At 41.5% G+C, this 21,877-nt stretch overlaps 1 protein-coding gene across 5 annotated transcripts in view; it reads left to right on the top strand.

The window, feature by feature from the left end:
- Positions 1-21,877, top strand: part of CSMD3 (CUB and Sushi multiple domains 3) — a 584,373-nt gene that overhangs the window by 141,339 nt on the left and 421,157 nt on the right. For all 5 annotated transcript variants that reach the window (XM_083621789.1, XM_083621788.1, XM_083621791.1 and 2 more), the window contains exon 3: positions 4,263-4,375. In XM_083621789.1, coding sequence (XP_083477915.1) covers positions 4,263-4,375 — 113 coding nt within the window. The remainder of the gene's footprint in view (positions 1-4,262; positions 4,376-21,877) is intronic.

Here is a 21,877-nt window from a genome sequence, read left to right as displayed (position 1 = left end):
ATAGTTCTCCCATGATATGCTGCATGTGTCACATGGTTCCTTTGTTGCCATGGCAATTACTTCTGGCATCTTTTGCTACCAGTGCCACCAGACTTTCACGAGTAGCTCTGTGCAAGTGAGACAGAAACATTACGGGCACCCTGTCACACTGTTGTTTATTTAAAATGGAACAGAAATATATAATGAAAAAGTAGGCCAACATATATTTTTTGTTATGGATCAGGATTTCTTTTCTCTCTCTTTTTTAAAAGCAGTTTGCAAGGGGCTTGCAATATGGTATCAGAGGGCCATGTGGAGTGCCAGTTATGTTATCTCTTGGTGCTTGGCTTTTTAAATCTCAACAGGGGCAAAACTGGAAGTCTTCCAGGACAGAGATTAGATTTTTGTCAAAGGAGAAATCATGGAATATGATGGAAGACACACACAATCACTGAAGGCTTATGCTTGCTGAAAGTTCTCTTTTTTCACCATGCCAATTCAGTTTTTCATGCTGACTCTTAGTGAATGTTCCAATTGCCCATCAGGTGGTGATAGGCAGAGAGAATGTCTGTGGAGCTGTCAAAACGGCAGTGGGTAGAGAGACTCTGTGGGCACATATTTTCCTCTAAGTATGGCAGTTGACAACTCCCAGTATTATAGCCTTCAAATCTGAATGAAATTGAATTTCTTGGTTGAGATTGGTTTTGCTCTTATGCAGAACAAGGTGGTGGATTGAGAATTCTAGAGTGTACCACTTCAAACAACAGACAGGGAGGTCATGTTTCCAAATGCCCCCACCCCCCATGTAATATCTCCCGGCACAGAACAAACTAGCAAATCAAGGAGAGGGAAACACCAAGTCCCTTTCTGCAGGTGTGCCTGTTTTTAACACAAAAGGATGTATTTGAAAAACCCCACTACACATACCTGTACCCTGAAAGTACAATCCAGAATTGTGTCACTTGACTCATTTACTTAATATGTAGATGAACCAATGATTACGAGACTTCATTCTTATGGAGAAAAGTCCATTTTAAACTATGCAGCAATAATGCGGGAGACTTTTCTCCACACCAGTGCATTAAAAAAAATAAATGGAAATTTTAAAAGCATGGAAGAATCACTGCATATGAGCATCGATAATAACACTGATGAATTTGAGCCTCGCTTTTCACTTAGCAACATCCCTAAGTGCTTATATGTTGACGATATAGTATATTTTGGCGGGCTTCAACTCTCCCATGCTAATGCACAGTTGGAGGGCTCTCAGTTGCGGATTCATTGGCTGCTATGTATCTACCTGCCTTACACTTGCCATTATATATGGTACAATGACCAGAGGTTCCCCATCCCTGCTCCAGTCTGATGTGCTGTCCAGAAATCTACCATCAGCTTTCCCCAATGTGGTGCCATCCAGAAGTTTAGGACTACATTTGGAATCAACACCGGCCATTGTCCGTGCTGCACAAGTATTAACATTGGAAGAGGAGTAGCATCATGGCTGTTGTAAATTTGGCCAAAAAAGCCAGAAAAGAAGCATTAGCAACTTGAGCTTCTTCCCATGCTACTTCTGCACTGTGTGGTGTAGCACTTGCAAGAGTCATCTACTTGCTCCATGCAGACAAGCTTATCTTAGGACACTATAGATAACTGAAGAGGTCTTAGTTTGTTTGACGTCACCACAAATGGTTTGCATACACCCCCATAAGGCTCATTCATAGTTTGACTTACTAAACCAAGAGATGATAATCCAGATTAGTCCACATGTGTGATTTGTGAACTATAGATTGCGTTTTGGGAACTCACATCTCATTGTGGCTGTCTGAAGAGGTTAGTAATGAAGACAACCACAAATCATCCACAATCCCCACCATGCTTTTATATAATATATGAACTGTCTCCTAGACAAATTGTAGAAGGGCTTTGAATAAAAAAAAAATTCCAATGATATTCTGGGCCTGAAGGAGAAATGTTCAAGATAGGGTGTTGCTTTTTCACATTTCTAGCTTTAGGATACAATGAATCTTGTCATGTTAATGTTGTTTTGCTGCTTTGTTTCTTTCTGGCATTACATTACATGCAGGATGCAACAGCAGCCAGTTCAGAGAATAACCCTCTCTCCATATGAGCCATTTCTTCAGTCAAGGCTAAAATTAAAATAGCACAGGGGTATTGGTTAAAGCACGAAGCAGATGGAAATGCCTGACTTTTATTGTATTTAACTCGTTAAATAAATCATTTGGAACAATTTTATGGTACAAGTCACTTGCTCATATAACTGTGAGAGTGCAAAATAGCTTTCTTTGTGCTCTCTCTTCCCTTTCTTCCCCTTCAGATTTTATTAGGCAGGGCAGCAAGGTATTGGAGAGGGGTAGAGGATTATACATAAATCTTCTAGGTATATTCAAGATTAAAGTGCCAGAATTGTGTATTATTGTAGTTGCTTTTAATACTTCCAAGTAACTTCTGTGATGTTAACAATGAAAGTCAAAACATATATATGTATATAGATATATAGATATATATGGAAAGAATGGAATATTTCCAGTTTAGCATGCATAACTTATATTTGGGGCAGTAATGGGGAAACTGTGGCAATGCAGATGTTGCTCCCAATATGTTGTTTAGAAAGGAGATTCCAACTAAACATCAGGGAAAACTTTCTGACAGTAAGAGGTGTTTGACAGTGCAACAATCTCCCTGGGGCGGTGGTGGGTTCTCCTTCCTTGGAGGTTTTTAAGCAGAGGTTGGATGGTCATATGTCATGGATGCTTTAGCTGAGATTCCTGCATTGCAGGGGGTTGGACTAGTTGATTCTCAGGGTCTCTTCCGACTCTACAATTCTATGATTCTATTATCAGCTCTTGCCGTCACGGCCAGTGGTCAGGGGTGATGAGGGTTGTAGCCCATGACTTCTGACATATGCTCATCTCCGTATTTAAATTATGTCATTTGGGTATTATAACACATGCCTCCTGGTGGGAGAGGTGGCAAAGTGAAGGAGAGGCTTTACCCCTTTTATTGTTAATTCTGAAGTACCCCAGTATGTCTCAACTAGGGCCAGGGCCTTTTCAGGACTGGCCCCGACTTGGTGGAACACTCTGTCACAAGAGACTAGGGCCCTGTGGGACTTGACATCTTTCCACAGGGCCTGCAAGACAGAGCTGTTCCACCTGGCCTTTGGTTTGGACTCCGACCGACCCTTATGTTTCCCTCCCCTTATGGTTTTGAACTATGGGCTACTATTAAAATGAGGCTGCATTTTAAATTGTATTTTAACCCGTTTTTTAAATTGTTACCCCCCCCCATATTATGTTTTTATTGTGATTTTACTGGTTAGCTGCCCTGAGCCTGGCTCTGGCCGGGGAGGGCGGGGTATAAATAAAGAATAATAATAATAATAATAATAATAATAATAATAATAATTATTATTATTATTATTATTATTATTATTATTATTATTTCCAACTGTATGAGCCTCTCTTTATTCAGGAACCCAGAAAAAGTAGGCTTGGTGATCCAGAGGCGGCTTAGCAGACAATTTATTTAGCCATGCATTCATTATTAAAATATTCATGCCCCATTGTTCTACATTTAAAACATCCAAGATAGCTAACAGGCTAAATGATAACAATCATTAAAACACAAATTGTCATCATCATTATCATCCAGAAAAAAACAAACACAGTTGAACAGACTCTTCAAGCCCAACAGAGATAACTGCAGAATCACCATTAAACATAACTGAGAAAAAGATGAACAGGTTAGAGTTTGGGAGTGTTTATCTCTCTCTCCCCCACACATACATCTATTTTCTCCTAGCTGCTTCTGTAGTTTGGGCTGGGAATGAGGCACCCTGACTGTTTCAAAACTCCCAGTGCTTTACAAACAGACATATGGTTGCTTCACATATCCCGTGGCTTTCAAACTTTTAAAATAAGAGAGTATTTTTCATATTTTGGTATCACCTAGGTACCACTTACCCTCCATGCAAAAGCCATCCATGTGGACAGCTAACAAGACAATAGGTATTTGTACGACCAATATGGATTTATAGGCTTTCCTTAAAACATTTACAAAGAACTACATTTTCTTCCTGCTTAATTGTATTTATCTTGGTTAGTAGGTCTCACCTGACTTTCCCAAAGGAAACAGGACATCCTTCTTTAAAATCTAAGCCGTATAATGTAATATTTTATACACAGCTCAAGATAAGAAAGTATGAAATAATCTGGTTTATTTATTTATTTGTGGCAAAATTAATAAATGTTTTTTCCCCCTAGGTTAACGGGATTTCACCTCCCTCCACCTATTACCAGTACAAAATCTGTATTTTCACTACGATTGACCAGTGACTTTGCAGTGAGTGCCCATGGATTTAAAGTATATTATGAAGGTAAGATAATGCAATCAATACACATGATAGAACTGCATCAGATACCCTCCAGTAAAAAAAAAAAAAAAAGTAATGTAGCAACTAGCAATTTCAGTGCAGTGCTGTGTCTCTTGGATTCAACAGAAGACAAGCAAGGGCATTGTTTGGGCAAATGGGGGCAAATGACAGTAAGGGCAAATTTAAGACAATATTTTCTGTCTCAGTCATGTGGATAACTGCACCCCATGCAGCTAACAAGCTCACAATCTGGGAAGAGTTTGAAAGCCTATACGCACACTTTGATGAAACAGGGGATAGTAGTCAACTAAGTTATACTTAGGGACGCAGGTGGCGCTGTGGTCTAAACTACAGAGCCTAGGGCTTGCCAATCATAAGGTCAGCGGTTCGAATCCCTGCAACGGGGTGAGCTCCCGTTGCTCGGTCTCTGCTCCTGCCAACCTAGCAGTTCAAAAGCACGTCAAAGTGTAAATAGATAAATAGGTACCACTCCAGCGGGAAGATAAACAGTGTTCTGTGCACTGCTCTGGTTCGCCAGAAGCGGCTTAGTCATGCTGGCCACATGACCTGGAAGCTGTACGCCGGCTCCCTCAGCCAGTAAAGCAAGGTGAGCGCCGCAACCCCAGAGTCATCCACGACTGGACCTAACGGTCAGGGGTCCATTTACCTTTACCTTTAAGCTATACTCAGACCATTGACATTAATTGGCCTAATTTAGTTTGCTGAAGAACCATTGACTCTTGGGATATATGCTCTTCTTGAAGCAAAGGTCAAGATCTGGCCATTGCTGGGGTGGGAAACTGTCCAACATGCTGCTTGAATTCCAAACTGGAAGAGAGTCAGGATAATATATGTAATAAACAAACAAACAAAGGAGCTCTTTGGAAAGCCAAGTGCCTCTCATGCTTAAATCATTTTATTCTTTTAAGCTAACAGGTGATTACTGCACATATCCATCTATGAGACATGGCAGCTTGTCCACCCTATCCCTAGAAAGAGAATTTAGTCAGACATAATCCACTGTTCTTTACAGGCCTCTTTCAAATTAGATTAGTTCTGGAATAGAGTGAAATTAATTTCACTTTGATCCATCTTTTCCACTTCTAGTAGTCTAGTGATATGCAATGCAGCTTAGTCAGGACATGTGTGTTCAAGAGAGATATTACTGCTCAGGAGGAGAGCAAAATAGCAGCTTATAACGCACAGCAGGAATCTCTGTGATTGCCATTCTATTTGGATAGCATGATATTCCTTTGTTCTTAGCGAGTCTCTTTCATTGTAATTAAACAGGTAGCAAGTACTGAATAGATTTCCATTTAACTTGTAAACAACTGTTCAACATTGTCAAGAAGCAGAGGAAATGAGTTAAAGAGCAGTCCTGCTGTAGGTTTTTGGGTCTTGTTCCTTCAAGCAAGAGATAAGGCATAAAGCACAGCTTTAATGTGACATTGTTTTCCGAAACCGCATTTACTTATATACCTCATCAAAGGACACTGTGGTATTCCAGTGACACCATCTGTTTGTTTGCTGTAATTGTTCTGCAGCAGGGATGTGAGAGACTCCCCCTTAGAATTTCACCCATCGTTTAAAACTCCCTTGAAATCCCACCATCAATGTCACTTTGAATTCCTCTTCAGGTGAAATGTCATTGGCAGTTCTAATTAGGAGCAATTTGCAGGGGTAGTTCTAATTGAAGGGTCACTTCATCACCTTGCTAGGGTTCAGTGCCACAGTGAAGGTTGCTAGCTTAGATGGCTATAAGACTCAAAATTTATGGAATATAGGTCTACCAATAGCTACACAGTAGGGAGGAACCTACTGTGCAAAGGCAAAATACCTCAGGACACTGGGGAGGAAACAACAGGGCAACAACTACGTGCCCTCTTAGATGCATTTGGCTGGACACCCTGAACAGAGGGTTGTGCTAAACCTCAGGGTGGGGAACTTCTGGCCCAGGAGGCAATTGTATCTCTCCAAATATGACCTTCAGGGATTTCCATACATAACATGTCATCCCCAGCCACATACCCTCTTCCTACCCCCCTCACCACCACTGTTAGTTGTTTATCTTCCTGGCTGGGATATATCCTTCAATTCTGCCTTGCCTGGATGAAGCCGGGGGGAGGGGGGGAGAGAGAGAGAAAGAGAGAGAGAGAAATTGCTGGCTGTACAAGGGTATGGATAGATGGCCTCTGGAAGATTACCCAGAAGGTAATGTGGCCCTCAGGCATTAAAGGGGCCCCTGTGCCTGTACTAGATCGACCCTTGGTCTTATCTATGAAGCCAATTTTCATATAAAATGTGAATTCTCATATACTCTATATCACTTTTTATAGATATAACACAAAATTGCCATAGAAGGAATAAAAAATGATGGGAAGAAACCTCATTGATTTGTTATTTATAGTGCTTTTTAGATATAGTGGATATGTAGTAAATGGCTTTTTGTTATTTTATTGATCTTAGAAGGCCCTGAAATGGAGCCGGCAGGATTTGTGATGCTTTCTCTGCCTGTCAGAATTCTAGGTCATTGACGGAAGTTCATAGCTGCTTATGAGGCTGTAGAGAATGCAGTGATCATTTCGAATGTCTCTGTATCAAACAGTGTGTGCACAAATGAACTGATGAGGTTCAACAAGACTAGCAAATTTTCTCAAGGGGGGTGGTTTCACATATCCCATTCCTTGGGGTTTTAACCAGAGCTTCTTGTCATAATAGTGCTACAACAATTCGAAGTAAGAGGTCGGCAGAGTGGGGTAGAGAACAAGCTTTGCATGCAGATGTGGCCAGGTTCAGTTGTTGGTCATCTAGTGAGGAAGAACCAATCCTTTGCGAAGTAGACCAGTGGCTGTTCTTAATCTAATGCAGCTTCATATATCCATATGCTTTTGGTGGGGAGAATGAAGGCAGAGGGTGTCTAAGATCTGTTGGAAATTTCTTAAGAAAATACCAGGAAAAGTTTCTTTTTTTTTATAAAATATTTATTGAAATTTTCAAAAAGTTTAAAAAAAAAACACACACACACAAAAAAAGAAAAAAAAACCAAGAACAAACATATTCCTTTCAATAACATTTTTCCTTGACTTCCCCACATCTCCTCTTCTTGTATTCCAATTCAATTTTTAGTTCAACAAGTTCCTGTCCCCAAATTTTACCTTATTATATTTAAATCCTTTTTGCTTAACCAATTTTAACATAAATCTCAATCTTGATATATCAAGTCTTATTCTTAATACCTTTTTCTAAAGTTGACCCCAATTCCATTTCACGATTTCCCCATTTCAATCTAAAATAGCAAAACAGATTATTTACAAGAAAGGAAAAAAAAGAATATATGTATACCGCCTTTGGATACCCAAAACCCCACTCCCTGCTTTTCCCGGTTTCAATCTCCAACCAATGTCCATCAGTCCATCTGGTATCAGCCTGGTGATCTCACATCCGAGGCCCTTAAGTCCCTCTCCTTTCCTCTCTGCCGGTTTTTTTGATAGTCCTTTATGTTAAACGCCAGATCTCGGAGAAGCTCTGTCCCCATAAGGTCCATACTTCTTCCTGCCAGGCCACCATATTTAAAATTGTAATCCAAATCTTGTTTTTTACTTCTTTTAAGTCCAAATGTCCCAGAAACTCCTGCTTCCATTTTAGTCAAATTTGTCTTTCCCTTTAAGTCCATCTTTACAGGCCTCTGGTCTGCCAGGTCTCCATATTTATGATTGTAATCCAAATCTTGTTTTTTGCTTCTTTCTTTAATCCTCTGCTGCATTATAGCTCCTCCTTCCTTTCCCTCTAAGTTGTCATATGTAGCTTCTTCAAATTTCTCACATTCCTTTTCTTGTTCAGCTGCAAGAGTTTTTAGTTCAAGGGCACAGTCTTTTTGTTCTGGTACAGAGACTTGAGTCAGGTCCCTTCCAATTTCCACAGGTTTGTTTGCTTTTTCATTCAATATTATGACATTTTTAGCCAAAACAATGCTTTGTTCATGAAGTTTTCCCAGGCTACGAAATATCTTCTCAAGTGCCATCTGTATTTTTCCACTTACAGCCATTCTGTAATGTCCCAGAGCCCCCTCTAGGGGAGTACTGGTTACTTAGTATTCCTTCCAGTTGTAAATCCAAAAGTCCTTTATTTTCCTTGATTTTCGACAATTTGTTACCTAAATGTAACAAATATGACCAGCCGAGGCAATAGAAACAAAGTTCTCTCTCTTTTTTTTTCCCTCTCAGCTTTGACAGCTAATTTGACAGCTGTCAAAGTCTTTTAAATCTCTCCAACAGGCTCCCTCGCGGATCGCTCCCGGGTCCTAGAAAATACCAGGAAAAGTTTCACATAATGCTCTCCAAAATCTGCAATGCCATTTGTTATGTACTGAAGTTCTCACCCTGGGCCAGCAGGGGGATACTGTAGATAGTTATGCAAATGAAGGATCGAAAGTGACATTCAGTGATTGGATAGTTTTAGAAAATGGCAACAGTTACATTGTTCTGGAGCTCTATATAAGCAGGCTGGCTGAGCTCCTCAGTCAGTTCTGTTCCAGCTTACAAATAAAGAGCTGCTTTGGAAGAATCACTGTGTCGTCTGCTATGTTCGCCCACAACTTAACACCATTGATTCTGTAATGTTATGAAGGATCTGAAACTGCTGTAATGAACTACTGAAGCATGTTGATCAAACATTATTCATATAATTAAAATGTACCAGGATACATTTCCCAGCTAGATTTTTGGAAGTTGGTACTAAATATCTGAACAAATAGTGTCACTGAACTATGTTTTGACTGCCTATTAAAGTTCAGAATTCTAATAAGAATAGAAAAGGCAAGTCTTAGAACAGTAGCCAGTTGTGCTTGACTATGTATGCATGAGCAATGTAGCAATGTGAATTAATTTTTTTGAGTAAAGTCCTTGTGGGACAAAATGAGCACTCATATATTGTGGTAACCTAATGCAGGTAGTTCCTAGTAAATCTTCAAGAACGAATCTGCTTCACAAATTACAATGAATGTGTATAGATGAAAGAGTGGGATCATTTCCAGTTCATGCCCAGATGAGAGAGTGGGATCACACCATACACATGTTCAGAATTTATTTATGAATAACATTCATAGTGTTTTAAGTCCACTCTTCAATGGCCAACTGGCATTCGCAGAGGGAGATAGAAGAGAACATTAAAATGGCAATAAAGCAATAGTATAAGACAACTCTTCAATTAATAAGAGAATGGAACACGTAGCTTGTCCATGGTGGTTAGACACAATAATTTTACCATTTCTTTGCACCTGATGACCTTATGCCCAGGCAAAAATTAGAAAATAATAACAATTAAAGGGTTGCTCAATAATTAAAGGGTTGCTCAGATGGACCAACGGATTGAGACAGCTTCCTATATTCTTATGGCATTTTGTTTTCTGAATTAGAGGATGGAATGGAGGATAGGAAACAGTAATTTAATTCCTTTGTCTCCTCAGAAAAGGTGTGCTCCACTGTGGAGTAATTTGTACTGATTGGCTTTGGGACTTTACCTAAGCTTGTTGCCATTTTTTATCATTCCTTTTGCAATCTGCATATTGTAAATGTATGCTTGCATGTATCATCTATCATCTATCTATCTATCTATCTATCTATCTATCTACCTATCTACCTATCATCTATCTATCCAGTGGTGGATTTGCATATAAGCTAAACAAGCTATAGCTTGGGGCCCCACTCTGTTGGGGGCCCCAAAAAAATTAAAGGAAAAAAGAAACTAGATGTACATTTGCAAAATATAAGATAAAAAACAAATAAAATAAAACCTACAAAGAGCAACAGTGTTTTGTGTTTTGTAGGCTCCTATGATGTAAGTAATGGACCCCGCCTGCTAGCCTGCTCCCTAAAATATCACTGGTTTGCTCATTTCTATATATAGGGTGTCTACATTCTGCATGTGCAAATGGCTTTAGATACCTATTAGGTCCATAAATTACCATATAGCATATATTCAACACAAAAAGCAGAGACAATTTGTTGTTGACAAAGGACAGCTGGAAATATAAAGGGACCCATTACCTTCAGTAGCTTAGGGCCTCATCAAACCTAAATCCGACCCTGTACCTATCTATCTACACACACAGAGAGAAACAAACTGAAAATCAAGTCCACCCTGTCACTCAAAAGAAACTAAATCTGCAATGCCAAAGCCAATTTTCTGCACCCAATGGGGAACTTTTTGTTGCTGTTGTTGTGCCTCAGAAAATCAATACCAGGTTTGGTACCAGGTCTGTGCTTTAGCAGATTGCTAACAGACCAGTCATGTAATCAAAATAATTCCTCAGTCCTTCTTCAGGGAAATAATTCTTTAGCTTTGGCAACATAAGGAGAATGGGGACAGCAAATGAGATGAAACTAGATGAAAAAGGATCAACTTCAGAGGGTAAGATTACTAATGGGGGCTGAAAGCATCAATGGTGCTGTTACGAAGCAGCTGTAGGCAAAGTTCCCATTCATGGTTCCCTACCTGATTGGCATGTCTTGAAGGAAACACCATTCATCTGTAATTTTGGCATCTGGCCACAAAAATCCCACATACCTCATATGACACACTGCAGCCAAAAAATTAATTCAGCTAAGCTGCTTATCTGAGATCCTCACTGTGCACGTAGCGGCTGAAGTTGTCCAACTACTATTGATCTTATTTCCCAATGTTTTCTCTCCCCTGCCCCCATTATGAAAGTAGCTTTACTTTTTAGAAATAAAACATGGAAACAAAAATTCTCATTTAAAATAGTTTTCAAAGGGAGCAAACAGGGCAATGTATGGCCTTAATCTATCAGTTAAGGAATGCAATTTTCTTGGAAAACCCAGCATCTACATTTGTTCATGCTGCAATTTATTTGTGTCCTAGTTAACTTCCATTCTGCTACCTCGGCTTACTTTTATATTGCTAAACCTTGTTATGTAATGGTCTCATGACTAGAACCGAAGAAATAAGCCTGATCTGATCTGATCAGTTAAGGAATGGTGGGTCAGAATATTTGAAAACACACAGAGTATTAAAGATAGGGGAGCTCTCCACAGCTTCCCTTGGACTGATTCAGAATTTTAGACTTGGGAGAATTTCCTGAGCCAATCCGAGAGTTTGGGGGAAAAATTTGCCTCTTCTTTCATTCTGTCTCCCAAGATCAGCTGACAGAAATGGCTTATCAGGTATCCAGCATCATGATGTGGTGGGACCCTGTCCCTTCTCTTTTCCTTGTGTGACTTCACTACTATTTCAACTTCTGCCCCTGATTTAAGAGAAGCGGAAGTGAAGAATTTCAAGGTTGGCAAATCTCACATCCCATTTTAAGATAGGTGTTTCAAGATTGCAAAGCTCACATCTCATTCTAAGATAGGTGTTCTGGCATATCTGCTGACTATACAATCCAGAGCAGCCTTCATCTTGTACTCTGTTATGGCCTAGGTTTGCACATAACACTAAACCATGGATTAGTGCTGAGTAATGTTTCAAAAGGATGTTCAGGAGCAAAGTTGCTGTGATTTTTACTGTCCCCACATTCTTGTGTGTTCATGCTCAGCTAAGGATTGGCTTAGCCTTATGTACAAATTGTGCCATGTTCTGGGACAAATGGAGACAGAGAACAAACGCTGTGGGCAAAATGCCCTATGTTTTGCTGTACATGTAAATTCTGTTTAGTCTTGGCACTGAGCCAATCTTTGGTCTTTGGTGTATTTTCTTTTTCTCCCTGCAGTTGCTCAGTATAGAGTGTTCTTTTCTGATACTTCTCATGGTGTTGCCAATTTCATTAGTGCTTACTCAAGAGACCATGGGACGAATGTGCTGAACATTAAACATAATTGTTTAATGTTTTATACTCACTGTGCCTTTTGAATAATGTGTCTATGGCAAATCCAGACTGTGTTGCTATCCCACATGCAGCCATGACTAATATTGTAATATCAAAAACATAAGACTTAGCAGCAGATGTTGCTTTTCAAGATTTCTAACATTGCCATGCACAAGTCTTTAATTGTGATTTGTTCCCAATTGTGGGTATAAAGAGACAAGCCAACATATTTCAATCTATAAGTGATCTATAACTGCATTAAGCAGAAATGAAGAACTTGTGGCCCTCCAGCATCTGGTTGGACCACAATTCCCATAATCCCTGACCATTATGATGGGTGGGGCTAATGGAAGTTGTAGTCCAGCAACATCTGAAAGACCACAGTTTCCCCATCCTTGGGAAAAGGGAACTACAGCTAACAGGTGAATGCTCTCCCTTTCCCAGGATGAGTACATGGGCATCCACAAGGGGGAGAGACAAAGCATAATCTCCAGATTTCCTCACCCCTTGTTTTGTTTTAAAAACATTTCTAGCTTCCATAGAACCTGAGATACGAGGCAAAAAGTACAGAAACTATATTGTACCATACTTTGTCAGAGCTGCTGGTGGGTGAACAGAGGTTTACTATTAATTCTAGATAAGCTGGTGACAGCAAGATGGAATTGTAGCAGTAGTAGCTACCAGAATCCTGAATATTGGGGGAGCCATGTGGAATAATAGAGGTTCATTGATACTCCCTCACTGACAGCACCTACAATCCTGTGCCCCAGGCCTATTAAATTTGGGTATATAGTTGAGCTAGACAGGTTCAAGAATAATTTATATCTCTGGTCCCACAATAAATCCCTGGGAATGCTCAACCTAACTCTCACTTTACCCATACAGTAGCTGCTCAGTCTCTGACCTGTTTAACTAAGTACACTATACTACCCACTGCCTTGTGGGACATCTTTAGGAAGAGAAAAAGCTAAGGAGTAAACCCTACTCAAATCTGGAGTCCCTAAGACGGTTGGATGGCACCTTGTGCCTCCATCCAATAACTCATGCAGCCAAGCTGGTGCCAAACGTATTGCTCTGCTTTCCTTTGGAGCACATCAGCAAGGCCAAGAGGGAGGTATTGTCATCTGGGCAGCCGATGACCTCCACACACACTGCCCTGGCTTGGACGTTGGAGAGGTCACTTCAGTGCTTCAAAAAAAGTACAGCAAAAACAACGCAGGAGTTATGAGTTACTGGTCTCTTCAGCCACAGCAGGCGCTGAGATTTCCCTGCAGTTTGGCACGCTTCCACAGAGGCACACTCTCAAAACAGATGGATGCCAACAACAACTATACTACCACTATTCAATCATGTTGTGAAATATTGGAGGCGAATTTTCCCTGGTGGCAGACGACAGAACCACGAGACTGGTGTAAAATACTCAAACAAGCATTTTATTACGGCACTACAAACACAAAGCATGTGGGTGTTTTCTTTCTGCAGGCAGTTGCAAACTGCAACTTCTTCTCTCTTTATACACATCACCAGCTGTGCCTAATTAGCCTGGAAAACCACACCCATAACTCTTAGAAAATGTCCTTAAAGTTATCTGTACCCTTTTCTTGTTTCTTGATGAATGATACCTAACATGAGGGCTTGAACTGGGAAAGGAAACTGAGACTTGCACAGAAGCCCTTGCGCACTTACCCCTGTGCACTGGCTCCTGACTTTTGACCACTGAGCTGGAGTTGCATGTGTAGGTCCCCAGACCACCCCTCAAATAATTTCACACATCACACGAAATTTTAGTTTTGGTTTTTGGGCACTATTTTGGCCACAACTTTATTAAAATACACAATCAGTGAGTGGTTGTGTAGACATTGGTTATGACTATCTGTCCCCCCACCAGGGACAGAACTGACATTCCGAGCTCTGATCGGAAGCCAGTAGAAGGGAAAGTCAAAGTTGGGAATCAGTTGAGTGTCAGACCATGGCGCTCACCCAACCAGCTCCCCAAGGCTTGCCGGCCCTGGTCCCATGACAGGGATTGGACGAAATCATGGCAAGCCCCAGGATTCCTTTAACGGAATTCCCTTCAGCGCAATTGGAGGGGCAGGCACAGCCTATCCTGACCCTTCCACCACCAGCAATTTATAACCAATGCCTAACTGCAACCTTACAAGTTGTGGCGAATTGCTAGGTAGTAGGCAAAAACCAAATGGCACCAGCCAATCAGCCAAATGGCAAAATTCCTACTAGGCCCCTGCACCAAGGCAGACGACCCCATGACAGGCAAAGCAAGGTCAACCGGAAAACAGGGCGGGCGGGTGGGTGATCCGATGCACTCTGCAAAAGAGAAAGGGAAACCAAAGATCCCCGTATTTAAAGCCTAATGGTCCCACCCCCCAACTTGCAACATGCAACTTGCCCCAGCAACCCGGTCATCCAATCAAATGCCCCAGGCAGTGGCCATAAACCTGCCTGGCAACACAGGGCTGACCTGGTGGCCCACACCGCAACACGCACTCTCATTCAATTGGAGAATGTGCTTTCTAAGCATAGTTAGTGTGATGGCCTGGGTATCCGATTCAGAGCCTGAACCGGAGGAATCCCAGCCTGCACAGGAGTCCCCGCCTCCAGGGCCGGCTGAACTGGGGCAGGGCCTTGATTCTGAAACGCCTGCACCTGTGCCGGATCCTCAGGAGCAGGCACCAGGTGAATCCACTCTAGCTGCGGAGGTGGTTGAGGACTCAGTGCCTACAGGTGAGTCTCCCCCTGGGTCCAGTAACCCTTCAGGCTCTCCTGAACTGCAGAGGCTCAGGGCAGAGAGGCGGAGGGAACTGGTTTCTCCCAGAAGGAGTGCTCGCCTTAAGGCCAGAAGAGGTGGGTCTCCTGGGGGCCGGGACCGCCCCTGGCCTCAGAGAAGATAAAGGCCAGTCAGCCCGGTCCCAGGTTGCGGGAACAACGTCGTTGAAGAGCTGTTTCGGCCAGCACCCAGTCCAGTTCCCCCAGAGTTCCTGTCCTTGCCCGGCTCCTCGCTGTGGACCCTGCTTCACCCGTGGAGGACTGTCTGCCGACCCTTGACTCAGGTCCTGGACCTCACCCCACGGTAACCTCCCCCCTGGACCAGCACAGTTAGCTGAATTCACACATAATTTTGAAATCAGCAAACTTAATAAGACACTTCCAATCAAGGGGTGGGGGGCTTCAAAGCATGTTCAGCAGAATGAGCTTAGAATGTTCTTTCATGCCTTTGTGCTCAATGGGACACTGGGGTGGATCTTAAGGCGGCTACTCTACTTCCAGACACCTATCTCTGACACTTCTGAGGGAAATTGCATGTGGAAGTTATTGGAGGCTATTTACCTTCTCCACATTGGGAACCTCAGAAAAAGACAAAATAAGGTGTATTGCCTTCCAAATTAAATTGTGTTTTAGCTAATTAGACAGACAAGTTTGGGTACCCATCCATAATCTTTAGTATCAGATATTACTTCTTTTACATGATTGATGGTGAATCTGTTAGCTATCTTCTCATTAGCCAGCGACACTAAGTTCAGAGTGCTATATCCTGCATTGCCAAAACCAAATGTGCAAATAACGCATGACCCTGAGAGGGCAAGGCCATTAGACAGAATTCTGAAGCAAATCAAAGAGTTTATTTCATGGCTTGAGGCATAATATTTTCCCAAGCCATTAGCTCATAAGTGACAACATGATAGATCTAGTCAGTTTGTAACATTACACAGGGAATCAGAGGTGAGGAAAATGGGGAAAATAAGTTTATATATCATGTCAGAGTTCTTTTCTCTCTTAAAGTTTTCATTTTCTGTTTTGGAACACTTGGCCTAATAGATATTATATCCTGCTGGTACTGTGAATGCAAACTACATGGTTAATTAATTCATTAAAGCAGCAACCCTACTGTGTGGTCATTTTTAACCATGCCAGACACACACAACCCTCTCCTTGGTTTTGAGGAGTTCCTTCTGGTGTAGATAAAATTGGATTGAGCCACATTAATGAAGTAGCAAAAGGATCACTGGCAAACAACCAATACAGAATAAATTGAATATGACTGACAAAGTGAAGCAGGGGTGGCTAGTCTCTAGCCCTCCAATATGGCCAACATCCATGGGAGGTTGTAGACCAACAACATCTAAAATATCATCTGTGGCATGAATGATTCCAAAGAACAGTCATCAGTGTCATCTGCCCAAGATCACACGTCTCTTGTATCCTGCCTACAAACTGTTAGCACTAATCTTTCTTTGATTCCAACAGACCAGAATTCTCAGTAAGCTGTTGGATGGGTTTGAAGGAGGGTTAGACAAATTCATGGAGGAAAAAGCTACCAGTGGCAACTTGCTTTGTTGGCTCTGTTCAATCTTCACTAATGGAGGTAACATGCCTCTGTATCTCAGTTGCTGAGAGTCACTATTCTGGGGAGACTGCTGTCACACTCTGGTCTTGCTTGTGAGCCTCCTATAGGCATCTGGTTTGCCACTGTAGGCACAGAATATTGCCCAAAAATAGGCCTTTGACCTTGTCCAGCAGGGCTCTTCTTACGTTCTTATCTTCCCAGCCAGACCAGTTTTCCTTTGTTCCTCTTTAGCACATGGTGAGTGAGAAAACCATATCTTAGACCATGGCAAATAGTGGGTGGCGGCCAGCATTGTTGTTCTGCTTGCACACTTGTACTTGCCCATCCTCTTCCCTCCCTAGCAGTGCCCTACCCACGCACCCTCAAAATCTGCTCCAGAATGTTAGGGAACCTTTTGGAGCCAATTGAGGGCAGGAGGTAAAGAGGGGGAGGAGAAGAAGGAGGAGTCCCATTGTGAAAGCTGAACGTCGTGCACACAGCCTTGGATAAAACTCTGGTCACTGAACACAAACAGTCTAAAATAAATGATCTTCTAAAAAGTTACTGTTCACACTATCACAAGAATATTTAAAGGTGCGAATGTATGGACTGGGGATTGTCAACTTTTGAATCGGCCCCTGTAGTTTGAGTAAAACCCAAATTCCTACACTGTTCACATGAGAATTACAGTGCTTTCTTTTCCTCGATTGCCTTTGTCTAACATATCACTAGAGAGTGGTTCACACATCACACTGACCACAGGCAAAAACTCTTTATACATATGCAAGTGTTTGTGTGAAAATCTTCTTTCCTTTTGCTTCCCTCCCCCACCCTGACTTTTTGCAAATCCCAGATTGTGATGAGGCAAAACAGATCCTCCAGTGGGGGCTGCACAATGACAGCCTTACATTTTTATGTATATAGGAAGATAATATTTGTTGACAATATAATGAGATATAAGGACACAGGATATATTTTCCACCTTTTATGATTTAGCGAAAGTTATACTTAAGCAATTACAGTACAGATGCTACAGAAATAGATGTGTGAAAACAGCCCCACTTTTAAAGGAGAAAATATTTACTACATTTTTCTGGAAGCAGGATAATACCTACAATGTTATCAAAAATTCACATCTCTCTTTCAGGTAGATGCTTATAAAATCAGTCAATGTATCTTTTTATGGTTGTTTACCAAAAAAGTACATCCTGTAGCCTTTTCATAGTCAAGGCTTTCTGATATTTTTCCTGTGTTTTGGGGGATGAATTCAGACTAGAACACTTGTAAAGACTTCGTCTTCTCTGGAACAAAAGCACACATTTCTGATGATGACTGCACTTTTAAGCTGTTTCTACTAATATGGCGATGTTCCTTCATGGGAATTATTTCATCCAAAGACAAAGTTTGCAAGAGAAATGGTAATGACGCAATCCTAAATCCACTCCCTGCCATATCAATGGCTGGATGATGTTAAAGGTAGGTGAAGGGACCCCTGACCATTAGGTCCAGTCGTGGCCGACTCTGGGGTTGCGGCGCTCATCTCGCTTTATTGGCCGAGGGAGCCGGCGTACAGCTTCCAGGTCATGTGGCCAGCATAACTAAACCGCTTCTGGCGAACCAGAGCAGTGCACGGAAACGCCGTTTATCTTCCCGCTGGAGCGGTACCTATTTATCTACTTGCACTATGACATGCTTTTGAACTGCTAGGTTGGCAGGTGCAGGGACCAAGCAACGGGAGCTCACCCCGTCGCGGGGATTCGAACCGCCAACCTTCTGATCGGCAAGTCCTAGGCTCTGTGGTTTAACCTACAGTGCCACCCACATCCCATGGATGATGTTACAATGGTGCATATATATCTGTTTGCTAGTCTCTGTTGATGGAGAGCAGCATTGCTGGTGGGGAAGGTCCCAAGCTATGCCCAGCTAGTGGGAAGCTGCCAACAGGTTTTCCTACCAACAACAGACTTTAAAATGAGGCATTTCATCAACTGGGACCTGATCCTTAGGCCCCTCAGCTTATGCCAACTTGAAACTGCTTTGACAAAAACTAAAATCTGCCTCCCCTTCCACTCTGGCTGGAATAAACTGACAGGGTTTGGAATGCAATGGCAGAGCCATGGCTTTGCACCTCCCCAGTCTCAGGTTCGGATTAGGATTGATCTGAAAACCACTTCAACATGACTTCCCTGTTAAAGACATGTACATGTTTGATGGAGCCAGTTGTACTATCCCTGAATGATGCATACCAGTGTAAACGTCTCTTCAAATATGCATTTGTATCCATCACATGTGGTGATTTAGTATATGTGCACCAAAAGACCTAGAGGTTAAACCAAGCAGACTAAACAAATAATAATACCCCCAAACTCAAGAATATGAAACTAGTTTTTCACAGCTGGATCCTACAGCCTATCCTAGTGATCTGCTACCGTGTGTGCTCAAGCTCAGAAACAGAAAGAAACTGGGATATATAATGCCAGATCCTGCAATTCACAGGCAATATAAAGTGTCTTTATTTGCCAGGCCTTGTGTGAATGGGAGGGCCCCAGTCCATTGCACTTGCATGTTCTCCCATCACTCTTCCAGCAACAGACTTTGAAATAGGAAGGAGGAAATGCTTCAGATGGGAAGGTGTTAAATGTTGGCCTCATCTAGTCCTTCACCCAAAGAACTGAGTCTCCATTTCTTCAAACATTATGAGCTGAATTGGGAAGGGCATAATGAAGAGCGTAGTGGTCTGTCTTGGGGAGAGCTGTGGTTCCTGAGATCCTTGAAGAACTACCGAAATGGGTATACATGATGAGTATTGCAAGGAATAAATGCTAAGGATAAGACCCACTGGGGGTGTATAGTGACAGGGAGAAGGTGCCACCCTGCAAGCTGCCCTATATAAATTTAATAATAATAATGATGAAATGAGCAAGACAGAATTTAAAAGAATATGAAAAGCAGACTGCTGCATGGCTGCTAACTATGTGAAGATTTGTCTATGTGCCTCACAAGCAGCAGATGAAGTGGTAAACCTCTGTTTTGACTGTACCGTGGAAGCAGAGAAGCAAAAGGGGTCAGCTCAAGCAGAAGCCAAGTCTAAAATTCTCATCCCTAGCTTGTATTATTATTTTTCCTTCCCATGGACAAGCATTCCATTATATGTGCCTCACAGAAGAACTGGGATCAGTTTCGTTTGTGATAATTAGGCCTCTCTCCTTGGCTCATAGGTTGCACTTGTATTACATCCTAGATAAATACATGAGACAGTTGTTCAGGAGCTAATATATTAATACTGAATCTGTGATACATGTATTAAGTAGCCAGAAATGTAGAGCACAAGGTCTAGCATCCTCCTCACACCACCCACCTCTATAAATCCACCAGAGTTTGTCTGGGGCATTTTTCTGCCTTCCTTTTGTGGGTGGAACCCTAAGTCTGGGGGACCAAATACAGCCCCCTGTCCCACTTTGTCTGGCCTCTTGCTCTCCCCAGTTCATGCCCTTCACTAAACCTCAAACAGTTTTTTTCTTAGTTGAAATATGTGAGAATGTCTCTTGCCTGCTGAGAGACAGAGAGAAACTTGCATAGCTGGAATACAGCCTATTATACCAAGATAATGCCAGATCCTGCAATTCACAGGCAATATAAAGTGTCTTTATTTGCCAGGCCTTGTATGAATGGGAGGGCCCCAGTCCATCGCATTTGCATGTTCTCCAGAGTCCATATTTCTGCTCTGGTCCCACCCTCCTCTCTCATGTGCCCACCAGTAGGTTGCCCATGATGGAATGTTGTCTTTGGACTGTCAAGAATTTCCCACTGTCAAGAATTTCCCACAGAAATCATGCTTTGCATTTGTTTGAACACAAATTGCAGTGAACATAGGAGTCGGCAACCCTAAGCCACGGATTCTGTTGCTGTCCCCAGATATAATATAACATGCTTCATGCATAAGAAGCCATCTCATCATGTTCCCAAAATGATAACCAGTATGTATTACAAAATCCCTTTTTTTGTAATACATATCAGTAGTTTGGGTGCCATTCCAAAAATCCCAAATCAACCGTAGGTGAGGCCATAGTCTGCCCTGATTTCAAATGCAAAGTTCCTATTTACATCAGTAGAAATATTTGTGATTTGAGGAGAGGGATAAATATTGACCATATCAGTCCAAACACATGCTCCTTATCTAAATTCTGCTAGAATTAAACTTAGGAGTAGGGTATTGAATTGAATATAGCTAGTAGTATTGCCTCAGTTTAGGAAAAGAGTGAAATTGCTCAGCAATACATTGCTTCACCTGGCAGGTGACTGAAATATTTTGGTGATGTTTAAATTGCTTCCTGAAACCAATATATCAATTTATGTAACGTCAGGGATGACATAAATTACATTTTATACTAGAGTATAAGATCTGTGCCACAACAAGTATAGATGTAATTTATTGTTTTCCTTTATGATTCAGAGTGTCTCTTAAATGTTTTCTCTCAGGCATGCTTCCATTAAACACAATCCATATAAACAAACTAAACTGATATAATAATATGATCATCATCTGAGGCCTCATACTGTGGGAAACAAAAAGATGATGGCTTGTCACCACCAGTGAGAGGAATGCCAGCATAAATTCTAGGTAAACTCACTAAGGGAGGCAATGCACTAATGTAGGAAGAAATTACCGGAGCAATATGTTAAGGGCTCTTACAAATCTGGAGGCATCCCTGATCCTGGGTGGGAAATTTGGTTCTCCACCCACATTTTATTAATGTGTTAGTATTAGCCTTTCTCTGTTGTAGAGGTTTCCTCCCCCCCTCTTTTTAGTACAATGTAAATGAGAGTTATACTTTCTTTGAGTACAGTTTTCTGCAGGAAACTGTAACATGTAGGTTATCATTCTACTCAAGGATGTCATTTAAATGATGTTCAACAAAGAAGGCGGAGAATTATATCAAAATGATTGGAAATAATGAAATAAAAAGGAAAAAGTGGGTGGTACTGAGATTTGCTACCTCAGTGCTTTAAAGAAAAATCACTGTGTTGGTAAAATTAAGTCCCACTATTGCAGCAGCATGAAAGCGTATTGATATAAATCTCAGTATCTGCCAATATGTGTGGAAAGATCTTCTGCCAGACATTGTTCTCTTCTTGTTAGGCTAGTCAAATGTTGAATTCACATTAATTGGTTTTAATGCAGTAAATGAAATGATCATGTTCTAGCCCACATTCACGACAGGTGTTTAAACACATGCAAACAATATCTATCAACATAGAGATAGGTTTTCATTTCACCATGGTCACAAATGGATTGTCTCAATCCATTAAAAAAAAGAAGTTACTGAACAAGTTATTTGCC

Source organism: Podarcis filfolensis, assembly GCF_964270895.1.
Source record: "Podarcis filfolensis genome assembly, chromosome: 7".
Classification (NCBI taxonomy): domain Eukaryota; kingdom Metazoa; phylum Chordata; class Lepidosauria; order Squamata; family Lacertidae; genus Podarcis; species Podarcis filfolensis.
Note: the sequence above shows the minus strand (reverse complement) of the source record. Positions and strands in the feature narration are given on the sequence as shown.